At 38.1% G+C, this 12,246-nt stretch overlaps 1 protein-coding gene across 2 annotated transcripts; it reads left to right on the top strand.

The window, feature by feature from the left end:
- Nucleotides 1–2,820: 2,820 nt before the first annotated feature.
- Nucleotides 2,821–10,461, top strand: LOC110043751 (cytochrome P450 3A8-like). Of its 2 annotated transcripts, XM_020749249.2 has the most exons (13): nt 2,821–3,142; nt 3,316–3,518; nt 3,853–3,949; nt 4,310–4,368; nt 4,884–4,980; nt 5,655–5,771; nt 6,342–6,430; nt 6,686–6,825; nt 7,076–7,422; nt 7,920–8,008; nt 8,274–8,411; nt 8,864–9,029; nt 9,574–10,461. In XM_020749249.2, exons 2-13 carry the CDS (start codon nt 3,430–3,432, stop codon nt 9,652–9,654), a joined length of 1,509 nt encoding a protein of 502 aa, XP_020604908.1. In that variant the 5' UTR covers nt 2,821–3,142; nt 3,316–3,429; the 3' UTR covers nt 9,655–10,461. The 2 variants fall into 2 exon arrangements, with proteins under 2 accessions (XP_020604908.1, XP_089153883.1); XM_089297757.1 differs by lacking the exon at nt 9,574–10,461 and having other exon boundaries at nt 8,864–9,518.
- Nucleotides 10,462–12,246: the final 1,785 nt, after the last annotated feature.

Genomic DNA, 12,246 nt, shown 5'->3' with positions numbered 1-12,246 from the left:
TCAACATTTTGTTTTGTTTTTTTTTTTTTTTACAGTGAGGATTTTCCATCAAGTCATTTTTAAATTTCTTCGTCAGGTTCTTGGTGAATTATTTGCCAAAAAACAAATTTTATCCGGAGGTGGAGAAGGGAGAGGGGAAGGGATTTCTATAAAGGAATTGTCAGCCTAACTCTCGTTGACCAGCTATACCAAAAATAAATGATCATTCCGTAGTCATGTGTGTTTCTATTCTTAGTCTAATAGGATGGTACGCGAGTGAAGAGCTACACCTTGTGTTGCCTCCAATAATCTGGGCCAGGTTGTTCAAAGTCCGATTAAGATGACCCAGGATTAGGAGAATTTTGATTTCAGTTTTGTAGTTTTTCGGTGAAGTTTTCTGTTTGTATCATTTGTCCTTCAGTTTTGAGCTTGAGTAATCTCAAACTACACAAAACATAAGAAGTGAAAACCATTTTTATACAACAAAAATTGATACTTGGGTTAACTTTTAATCCCGTTTTAGCGTTAAACGATCTTCGAACCCGGCCCAGTATTAATCATTGCTAAAGAATCGTCATATGCATTTTAGACTGACACTCTGTGAGGCTCTCAGGTGCAAAACTTCTTATTGTGACAGCCAGATTGCTAACAACAGGCGAAAATAAAAAATACCTCTCCAGACCTTTTTTCGCGGACCTAACCTGGGAACGTTTTTGTCAGATTTACGGTCTGTAAATAGTTTTCTGCGTACAGTGTTTTTCCGTGTTTCGATTGCGTGTTCATTTGCTAAGCTCCAAGGGGAAAAGGAAGTAAAGTAAAGAAATAACAGTAGAAGGGTATCGAATGGTCCCATTCAATTTAAACGTGTTCGCAAAATTTGGCCTTTGCTCGAATTGCTCGCAGAAGTTAGACGAGTGTTCGCTTGCTCGCCCTCGCGAAATTGTTGCCACTGCCCGCATGCTCAGATTCTCGTTAAAATGTGTTCAATTCCTGTATGGCAAAACTGGGAAACATTGGAGAAGTCAAGCACGTACGGGCTATGAAGGTTTCTGGAAACATGCTTTCTCGTTTTGCTGACGTTTAATTGAAACTGACGCACGTATCAATTCTTCGCGAAAGGCACCTGCAAAGGTAGAAAGTAATCTAGAGACATGAAGACATGTAGAGTATTACTATTACTATTCGACCTTCAGAGCGTGTCAGAGCTGCATGGCTTCAATTGGTTAGATCCTAGAAGCCTCCAAATAAAGCTTCCGTTGCGTTGAATCCTTTTCAGTCAATCAGTGGGAAACCAGTTTGCCGATCATCGAAACCGAAACTCAAAATGCTTGTTAGACTAAAATGCCAACGTTGTTTACATTTCCTAAGAATAATATAACCAAAATAACCTTTCAAGTCACAACACTTGAAAGTCTGGTAACTTTTAGCTTCTTGTCGTGATGCGTTCACAACGTCGGATATTAGCAAGATTTAGATCTCCTTGAGCGTTCGTCTACTGTACCAAGCTCACGCGAAGCCATCTGACGTTATGGCTGTAAGCTGCTGGGATCAGTAGTTGAACGGTGTCAAGCAGACTACTTAGCGCAAAACGTTTCCTTTTAATAAAAGAGAGATTCCGCCTAGCGCAAAATTTATGAAATGCTCGCTGCTCGCCATCTGTATTTTCTTAAGTGCTCGCTGCTCGCAAGATAAATTTGATCAATGCTCTTGCTCGCAAAAATAAACGCACTGCTTGCATGCTCGCAAATGTCCGCGAAGACCATTCAATACCCCTAACATTCTCAGTCCAGTCCTTTATCCAGAAAGAGCGACTGCGTGGTACTTGTAAGTGACAACGAAAAATTGTCAACGTGGACCCTTGCTACGTGTCCCTTTCAGTAGATGTGATGCGATTACATTCACGACAGGAAAAGCTTGCTTACTCAGGGGTCACTTATCAAATAAATATATCAGTATATATTGCGCGCCCGGGATGGGTTGAAAACTTTGTGCACGCTATGTTTTCATATTTGAGGTAGCACAAATGTGTAAGGTCTATTAAAGAATCCACTATATGTCGCGAAACTATAGAGTGGAGTGTGATAAGTATCGGTTTTTCGCGATGATCACTGTACAAGTGGTACAAGTTTTACTTGATATGGTGAAATAGAAGTATCTATAATTGGAATCATCAAGGACCATCAAATGATATTGTCGTGTGGTTTTCTTGGTGAATTGATGGCTGTCATATTGCTTTTCTAAGCAATACAGTGTACATGTATCACAGTTATTTTCTTTTGTAAAGAATCACTTTAAATCTTTTTATATCCCAACAAAAATAAATATTGTCAGGTCTGTTCCGATTTTCATCACCTAGGCATAAAATTCGAAGGGCACTCGGAGATAACATTGTCAGGTCAGTTCCGCATCACCTAAGCATGAAACTTCGGAGGTGTTTCTCTGTTACAGCGCAGGAAAAAATAACAACTCAGAAGCCTTAAACACACCAGCACTTTGTACAAAGAAAAATATCCCACCTTCAAGGTGAAATAAGCTGTGAACGTGGGTAAAAAATGTGAACTCATATCACATGCAAGTCCGTGACAAGCAACTGCGATCAATGCATGTGCTCTAATTGAACATGTCTGTTACATCACCTTCTCGGAGATTCAAACTCAAACAGCTTTAGACAATAGAGAATCTATGAGTGGCCGAAAAAAAAAAATCGCTTTTAAAGTAAAGTATCTACACTTTACCCAGATATTGTAAAAGCGTTTCTGAATGTTTACACGTTACGCACTTCCGGTGATTACATCAACTGCTAAACTGATGCAACTCAGTGTTAAAATGCCGGCAACAGTTCTGAGGAGGGAAAATCATTTTTTTTTTTTTTTTTTCACCTTTGCTGAAACAATTTTATCGTGTCATCCTTGAGAGTAAATGAGATAGCGGCAAAACGAGAAGTACATAGATCATAAGGCGAAAACAAATTTTTCTTTACCCTCGAGACGTGACACAACCATTACGACATTACATCAGTGACTAAATTTACATGTTACGCATTCAGAGGCAAAATGAATTAATTATGCACAGCTCAGCTATATAAGCTCCCATGCAAGGCTGAAAAAGCATTACAATCAGTGAGAGAAAAACTTAGTTGTTTGAAACCGAGATATTCAGTGAAGTAAGTACTCCAGTGTTTTGAATTTTCTCAGGTAAAAATCTTTATCGGGTTGGGTTTAAATCGCTTTGTTCCTCGGCCGTGACGCGGTCAGAACCAGTTGTTCCGAATAATTATAACTTTTCCATGTCACGGTTATACGACCTTGTACATGTACAAATTTTGTCTTTTCGCAGAAGAGAATTGCACGGAACCAGAAGAGAGGAAAAAGTTATTTAATCTGCTCCAGTCAGGAAGCTCTCTGGACAAATCTGACGAATTGAGTTTCTAGTGTAATATACCAAGATAACATGAATGACTTCTTGCAGACGGTAGCACAATTTGCCAACGATCACTGGGTCACACTTTTGATCGGATTTTTGCTTGTGTTGTTTTACCGGTATGTGTCAACGATATTCTTTAAACTGATGCACTACATCAACTGTTCATTATTTTTTTTTCTGTAAAGTAATGTGCTCTCGAGCATATTACGTTGCCATCAGTGAGGTTTTGTTTTTGAACGTTACAATCGGGTTCTTGTGGGTATTGTCACACAACAATGAACGTCCCTCCAAAGGGGCGTAAAAACAATGCTCTAATTCTTATTCGTGTTTTAGCTCCTATTATTATTATTATTATTATTATTATTATTATTATTATTATTATTTATCCAATTTGAAGAAAATTATGTTTGGATTGACATTTAATTGACTTACTCATTCGTTATTTCCAAGGTACTTTGTTGAACCGTTCACTGTTTTCAAGAAACTTGGAATCCCCGGGCCAACACCGCTTCCAATATTAGGAAACACAGGGAGGACTCTTTTTGATGTAGGTTCATGTTATTTCTCTAATGTATTGTGCTGTGGCCTCTGCAATTGCTATCCTGGTGTAATTAAATCCCTTTTGCTTTCAGCATTTAAATATTAACGTTATTCCTTAAGAAATGTCCTGGAAAGTGATTTCTTTTGGGATCTGTTGTAAACTAGCAACACCAGCGGTTTTATTGTTATTATTTTATTGTTAAAGCGTCTTGTTTTTGCAAAAATTTCCAACGCGCCTCACTGACGCTTTTACGTGAGATCTCATCTGCAGTAAGGTTTAAATTAATCTTATATTTACCTGTCGTTTCTTCATGTTCATAAAACTTGATTTGAAACGACCAAAATTATTTTGTCTTCACATGTGCAGCCAAACAGTATTCCAAAACGTCATCAGGAATTGTACAAGAAATATGGCAAGGTCTTTGGGTATGTAATGTGTCTGTAATCATCTGTGACCAATGTCCTTGGTAAAGTTCAAAATATATTTTTGGACAGTTCGACCTCGTTATAGCTCGAAAATGCAGTTGCACCCTATTGCGCTTTCGGACTATAACGACTTCGAACTGACAAAAAATCGCAGCATATGACCTCCTCGCCTGATGAAGACTACCAGTATAGCAGTCGAAACGTCGCGATCTACATCTTAAAATGACTCCATCGTGAGACAAACGAGTGAAAATTCATCTATCCTATCTTACACCGCGATGAATAATGTACACATCTTTAATGACATATGCTTTCAAAGTTTCCAAATGTTCTTACCACATTTTGACATCATATGAGATAGATTACAGAACAGACGTAGGGCAACATGGAATCTATTAGTTGATTAGTTACCACGTCTGACCTTCGATATGACAGCTCTGCCATTTCAAGTTACGAATTGTTTGATGGGTATCCAATACATAATTATTATGTATGGCTATGTTCACTTTTTTTAGATTGTATTTCTTCCGCCAGCCATTCCTTATGGTTGGTGATCCTGACATGATCAAAGAGATCCTCATTAAAGAATTTCCCAAGTTCCACGATAGACTGGTACGAATGTACAATGCAACTTATTTTTCACATCATTATTTTGATAAACTTAATGGTTGTCATCTTTCTTGACATTATTATCAGTTGAATGAGTCCATAGATAATGTTCAAGATTAAGCATATTACCAAACGGAATCTTTTTCGTGATTTTGAATTACACGTGTTAATTTAATTTGATTATCTACAATACATCTTTTACATCTTATTCCTCAAATATAATTAAATACAAACATATTTGTCATCAGTTCCGTTCAACAAGTGCGTAAGGTGTTTTTCTTCCTATCAAAATTTTGTCATGCCGTACCAAACTTCAAAAGCGACGCTCTGCCTCAGAGCAGAACAAACTTTTGTCAAGCGTCAAAACTGTCAGATTTTACAATTTGTAGGCGTTAATTTGACTGAAAATGTCAATCAAGTAAAATTTGATCTCGCTTTTTAGAGTCTATACATTCAACGTGATTGACACTTGTGGTTATCAAATATTTTGGTGTTTTCAAGTGCGTACGCATTACCAAATTCAAAGTTTGGTGGAGACAAAATTTGTCGACGTTGTTGGCAGAGCCAAACAAATCTTGTCAACCTAGAGCGTACGGTACCTAAGCCATTAGTCTCCGAATGGCATAAAATTCATGATGTTCAATTGCATGACCATTCTAATTTAATTTGATCATCAGAGCCTTATAGAAATTCCGAAGCCTTACAACAGAATGCTAAGTGTTGTACCTGGTCAGAAGTGGAAGGACCTTCGTAATACGTTGTCGCCGACCTTCAGTGCCTCTAAAATGAAGCATGTAAGTAAATGATCTGATGTCCAAAATTAAATAATCCTTGCAATTATAGTTAATATTTCAGTCAGTGAAAGTACTATTGTTGCACCCATTACCTGGTCAAGAGAGAAATGATTTTAAACAATTATTGGACCAGGTTAAGTGAAATATCGTGATTTGTCAGTGGCGAGCAGGCAAATAATTGATCTGCTCACCACTGACAGATTATTGTTATTGATTATTGTCAACTGAAACCTTACCAATCTTTTTGATTTGACAGGAAAAAAACGTTTTCCCTCAAATAATATCATTAAAAAATTATAATTTTCAAACCACGTTGTTAGTCACGCAACAGATGCATCAGAGTGTCCCTGCAAGGAACTTATTATCCCATCTAGACGGACTAAGAAATACTAATATCACTAGTAGGATGTATATGAACATATTATCCCATCTACACGGACTAAGAAATACCAATATCACCAGCAGCTAGCCTCGGGTTGTATATGAACAAATTACTTCAGTTTCCCTGTGGGCCACTCAGAAAATACTTTCTCCACAAAGCAATGAACACTTTGCTATCGATCCTTTCAGATGATGACTTTTATGAATGAAGCACTGGATACTTTGATGCAGAAAGTGGATGGGATTTCCAAGACAGGAGAGATAGTTGATTTCCACAGGTAGTGTTTTAAAGTTCGCACATTTATCTACTAAATGAAATCTTGCCTTTCAACCGTCATATCATGTTTTGCCCTTTTCAGAGATCCTGCTTCCCATCTAATTTCCTTTCACACCCTGTCGCCGTTCTGCCATGCTTCTTTTAAGGTTTCCACTCTCTGTATCCCGGCTGCCATCTCATTTTAGTAATTGGATGCCTATGAAGTCTTGGTCAAGAAACTTTCTTGACCGATCTTAATTCTCACTTTTTTTTCCAGATGGCTTCAGAGTCTGACCATGGAAGTAATTTTGTCAACGGCCTTTGGAGTCAAGGGGGAAACGCAAACTGTTGAGAATGATCCAATCACTGAACTAGCAAAGAAGGCTATGGCAGCACACCCTTTGGTTGGAATAATGTGTAAGGAACTTCTGCTTCTTTTTCTGTATTTCTATTGTGATTTTTTATATATTTATCACCAATTAACACGTATAAGGGGAAACTGTAATTAGTAACGAGTGTGACGCATGCTCAAGTAATCTGGAATTCTGCCTCTGTTGGAAAACAATGAGTCCTAGATGGTCAGCCACTAAATCGTTTTCCCAATTCTTGAAATTTAGATACCGTTTGAACTTCGCCACCGATAACACCTTTAACTTAATTTTTGTAGTGCTGCTACCATTTGGAGACCGTCTACTCAAGTACTTCCCAGACCCTTTTGATTTTGAGAAGATTGGAGCCGTAGCAGCAAAAATCATCGCTGACAGGACAAAAGTAAATGGCCACAGCAAAGGACAGCGGAAAGACATGCTACAATTGATGCTTGATGCAAAAGAAGAAACTGGAGGAGGAAAAGTTGATAATGATGACATTCTGGCTCAAAGTCTTGTGTTCCTTCTGGCTGGTTATGAAACTTCCAGTACCACTTTAGGGTTTGTTTGTTATCATCTCGCCACTGATACGCACGTGCAAGACAAACTGAGAGACGAGATTGACCGTATGTGGCCTGGAGACGAGGTACGTACATGTAGCTTATTAATTTAAAAGTTGGAGAGGGCGTTCGCAATTCTTTGAAACTAATTTGAGCCTCAACATTAAAAGTGAGTGATCACCTTTAGCAGGAAACAACAATTCGTATCGTAACCAAAATAGTCAGCGGAGTTGAGTGTTTTAAAAAGCAACATGTAAGAAAGAACGCACCAAACCCTGTACGTCTTTTATTCGACAGAAACATAGAGCTAGCACGAGCTATTGGCATATCGATGGCGCGAGCAAAGAGAACTTACATTTTGCTAACGAAATAAACGAGTGATTTTCCAGTCTTTCTTTGCGTTATTTTGCAAATGAAAAAGGAAACATTTTCCTTGTACTTTTAGCGATTTATTGACACACTCGGGAAAGTTTGGGAGAACTCGAAAAAGCTGTGGCCTGTTCTTATTCCCGTGGCATTTCTCGTTCACCCACGATTCTGCTCCTTATTTTTAAAATCTCTTTGAATGACTTTTTATCCACAGATGTCGCCGTCATATGATGTTCTTCACAAGATGGAATACCTTGACATGGTTATTAACGAAGCACTGCGAATGTATCCCCCAGGGTTTATGTAAGTATGTGGGAAATACAACTCTGAGTAACACTGTTGGTTACGGTTAGCAGGAACTCCTTTCGATAAAAGCAGTCAAAAGAGAAAACGGAAAAGAGAGTCACTGCTAATTTATCATGGTAAAAAAGTGATATTTAAGGATCGGGAAATTGCTCGAAATTCCATTTTCAATCGAGTAGTATTAGTCAAATGGCCTATCATCTCACTGCATATTAAGAACTCCTTCCATTGTGCCTTGTCTAACTGGAACGCATTGATTTCTTAGACTCCAGAGAAACTGCAACGACACCTGCATCATCAAAGGAGTCAAAATTCCAAAAGGAATACCAGTCATGATTCCATGTTATGCAATTCATCATGACCCAGAGATCTGGCCAGAGCCCGAAAAGTTTGATCCAGAGAGGTGACGATCCCTGATGTTTATTACAGTTATTTCATGTTGTTGTTGTTTTTAAGTTCCTCGAGCACTTTTGTTTGTGTGTGTGCTAAAAGTCGGGATCATTTTGCATACCACTGCCATTCTACTTTATCCAACACAATCGTATACAGTTTTTGGTTCGATTTTACCCTCGGTATAATCTGGTATTTTTCGTTGCCTTATATTTATTATCATATACTACAACATCAGAACAACGGAAAATACCTACCGGTAAATTTACCAAGAGTAAAATCGAACCACAGCACGTATAGTGGGCAGCTAAGGGTATAAATGGATATAAAACCTTCAAGTCTTTGGTCCGCTTTCCATTCAGTAAAAGAAGATAACATTTTCATCACATCTTCAAAATTTTACTCTTATACTTTTCAAGCAATCGCTATTTGGACTAAAACGACGGTTCATTTCAACGAAAACAGGTTTACCGACGCAGAAAAAGCAAAGCGTCATCCTTACACATTCATGCCATTTGGATATGGTCCTCACAACTGTGTCGGCATGAGATTTGCTTTGCTGGAAATTAAACTGACCCTGGTGAGATTACTGAAGAAATACAAGCTAGAGCGCACTGAGAAAACAGCGCCGGTAAGTTCGCATACACGAAAGTCTGTTTTGCTTACATTATTGTCTCGAGGGAACTCTTCCTGCAAATATGACAGGGGTGCTTGCCGGAATTATGAAAACAACCCTTAAGAGGTAAAGGCACCGCGATAACTTTAACACCGGGCGATCATTTTAGATTTTAGTGAACACCTTGAGCTGTATTAATCGGCAAATTATATCCCCAAAGGGTAACGAGGTCATCTTAAAAAGGTGGTCCCCCCGGCATCATTGTCTGTGGTTTCTAAACATGTAGACGTTGTCATCATTCGTGGGCTTTGGTGCGAAACGTAAAATATCGTACATGATTCACCTAAAAATTACGCCAAACATCGCGGCTTATTTTGCACTTCAGGGTATTTGTGCACTTAACTATACTTTTCAGATAAAACTGGAAATTTCGTGTAGACCTTTGAGGCTCGGCAATAACCATAGCCGATCTCACCATTCAGGGACATTTCTGTGTAGACATACGTTTCTGCATCTTTTGTTCCACAAAGATCGCTGAATTTACCTTTTTTCCTTGCAGCCTCCACTTGATTTTGCTGTTGGTGCTGTTCTCACCTGCCCTCCAGGGAAAATCATGCTCAAAGTTTCACCAAGGGATTAAAAGCCAGGGCTGTGCACTATCATTTTCCTCGTAGACACCTACACTACAGTTTTTCTAGAATTAACCTATATCGGACTGTTATTATAAATGTATATAGGCGATCCGTTTAAAAACGTTCTGTTGGCTTTAACAGATCCGCAGAATGGATTAAATTCAGTAAACCGGGTATAATGATTGTGTTGAGTTTAGCAGTAGTAGTCACATTGAGAAGTAACAATACGGTACCTCAAATTTAAGTAGTCAATAGAACTTATTTTGATGCCAGTCGTAGAGGAAACTCAATGCTAACATATCCTGGTAAATTCTACGTCTTAAAAGCAGGTTCATGTCAGTAGTTTGCAGCTTGAAAGCTAGATGGCCATCTTCATGAGTATTTCTCACTTCCGTCTCTCGTTTTGTTTGGATGATCACATGCAAAGCCTCACAGGTTTAGTTTGCTGCGATGAGATGTATTCTTTTCTTGTCCAAAGTGATGGAAAGTTAAAAATAAACTGAATGCAATATTACATGTGCACATCAATAACAGACGTTTGTTAACTTTCAACCTTTTGGAATTCGGCGTAAGAGCCCGGCAGAATAAAGTTGAGGTCTAATTTACGAGACATTTTTCAGTACTGTTAACTTGGAACGTGAAATCAGATTCAATAAGGGTAAATGTATACTGTTTTTTTTTTTTTGTAATTTCAAGTGGTTGTAATAAAGTCGTTACTGGTCCTGGACTACACTTAGTTGGTTTCTTAATGATTGACTTGGACTATAGTTAGAACACAATAAGGAAAATAAAGAACATGCTATTTTCTTTCTGAATGGTATCTTTTGATGGCTTTTCAAATAAAGTACTATTAGATACTCAACAATGTCATTCCGTCAGTTACTTCTAATTTCGACCAAAGTTAATCGTTATCCAGGTTGCTAGGTTGACCAACCCTCTGGGTATCTTGCACTCGTTATCCCTCTAGTCACATTAAGTAACCCTTGTCAGTGTGTCAATGCGATCTCCGTATTGGTCACACGGCCAGATCAGACTTAACTCATCATTGAATTATAGTGTTGCCTCGTGTATGCAGCATAAATCATCTATTAAGACAATATTGTTAGTGTGGTGTCAACATATTACTTAACTTTAAATAAACAGAATTTTTTTCCTTTCGTTCGGCTCTATAAGAGGCTTTACGATTGTTCACCTCACTGTTTATCAGATAACATATTAAACAAGAGAGATCGTGCTTTACGCTCACTTTCAGACACCTAAATGAGAGTTGAAAATACGACGCGCAGCGGAGAATTTTTAAAGAACTGCGAGGTGTTCGGAAATGTGGTAAAGAACTGTCTCGAGTGCTTGATATATCTTCTCAATCGAAACTAAACTAAGACCGTAAACACGGGTGAAAAAAAATCGTAAAAACCTTTTGATACAGGTAGATAAGATCAGATTTCAAACCACTGTTACGGTTATGATTCCTTCATTGAAAGTTGATGAATTGTTTATGAATTAGAGCATTATTTCTGCTTCATAACTTAGGTTTTACTAGTGAGCATCTATCAAGGTGGTTGTTGCATTTTGCGCTGTTAAACTTTTGCGTTATAGACATTGTTATGTTTCGCCTTTTAAGACATCAGCCATGCATGAGCTATCATTTGCTGAACTTTTTTTTTTTAAGGCCAAAAAAATTTATGTACTTAGTAGACCTTTGTCTGTCTGAACCTCGCTCACAATAAGAATAGGAGACTGCCATGTTTAGTTTATTTCCACTAATTGGGTCCCACCTAAAATGCTAGTCTCTGAAGGCAATTTCGTCTCTTGTTGTCTCCTTCCATCTGCTGATATTGACACAGAAAAAAGGCAGTCATAATTAATCATGTTGGCTTGTTTATTTTTCAAACGCGGGAAAAATGCTTGCAAAATTTCTTCTAGTCACGTACGTTTGTGGTTTGTCCAAACACAAGTCCGGTATATCTGAAGTGGCCATGATGAAGCTGACATAACTTGTAGGCAGCTACACACGAAAATATCGAAAATACACTGCTTTTACACCCACTTTGTGCGAAGAAAGATACCGTATTCCTAGTTTGGTACATAAGACAATCGATCATTGACTTCTTCCTCAACAACGTATTTAATTTACTAATACTAGCGAGCAGCCGAGTAACAAGATCAAGATAACTGCAGATTACATAGCTCGGGTCGTTCAACAGGATTGAAAAAAAGCGTTCAAGGCGACCACTGTCGTAGTGAGATATCTCATAGAGTGCCAAATCAAAGGAGCTACAACGTCTAACTGGTTAAACTTAAAAGTAGATTGCATGCAAGTAAGTGTCCTTAAGCTTCATACTGCTGAATTGGTCATGCTGCGCACACAAAGCTAAAGGATAAAACTATATTAACAGTTGAGATGGTCTCCGCTATAAGCCTGCTGTTTTTGGGATGTCTTTGCCATCATTGTATATACAGGTACTTCTTTAATTTACTGTGGCTCAAATAGAAATTATGAAATGATGATGGTGAAAATTGCACATGTTACATCAACCTCCTTGAAGATCTAAGTTCATGCTTACAAGTCGGTTAAAAACATCTCTTTAAAATTTGCCCAT

The sequence above is a fragment of the Orbicella faveolata genome, unplaced genomic scaffold (assembly GCF_042242905.1).
Source record: "Orbicella faveolata isolate gen_17 unplaced genomic scaffold, um_ofav_v1 contig_1, whole genome shotgun sequence".
Taxonomy (NCBI): domain Eukaryota; kingdom Metazoa; phylum Cnidaria; class Anthozoa; order Scleractinia; family Merulinidae; genus Orbicella; species Orbicella faveolata.
The sequence above is the reverse complement of the archived record's forward strand: the minus strand, read 5'-3'. Positions and strand labels throughout refer to the sequence as shown.

Coding starts and splice junctions, on each gene's coding strand:
- LOC110043751 (XM_089297757.1), top strand. CDS start 3,430: ATGAATGACTTCTTGCAGACGGTAGCACAATTTGCCAACGATCACTGG. Junction 4,369..4,883: donor AAATATGGCAAGGTCTTTGG/GTATGTAATGTG, acceptor CACTTTTTTTAG/ATTGTATTTCTTCCGCCAGC. Junction 8,009..8,273: donor ATGTATCCCCCAGGGTTTAT/GTAAGTATGTGG, acceptor TTGATTTCTTAG/ACTCCAGAGAAACTGCAACG.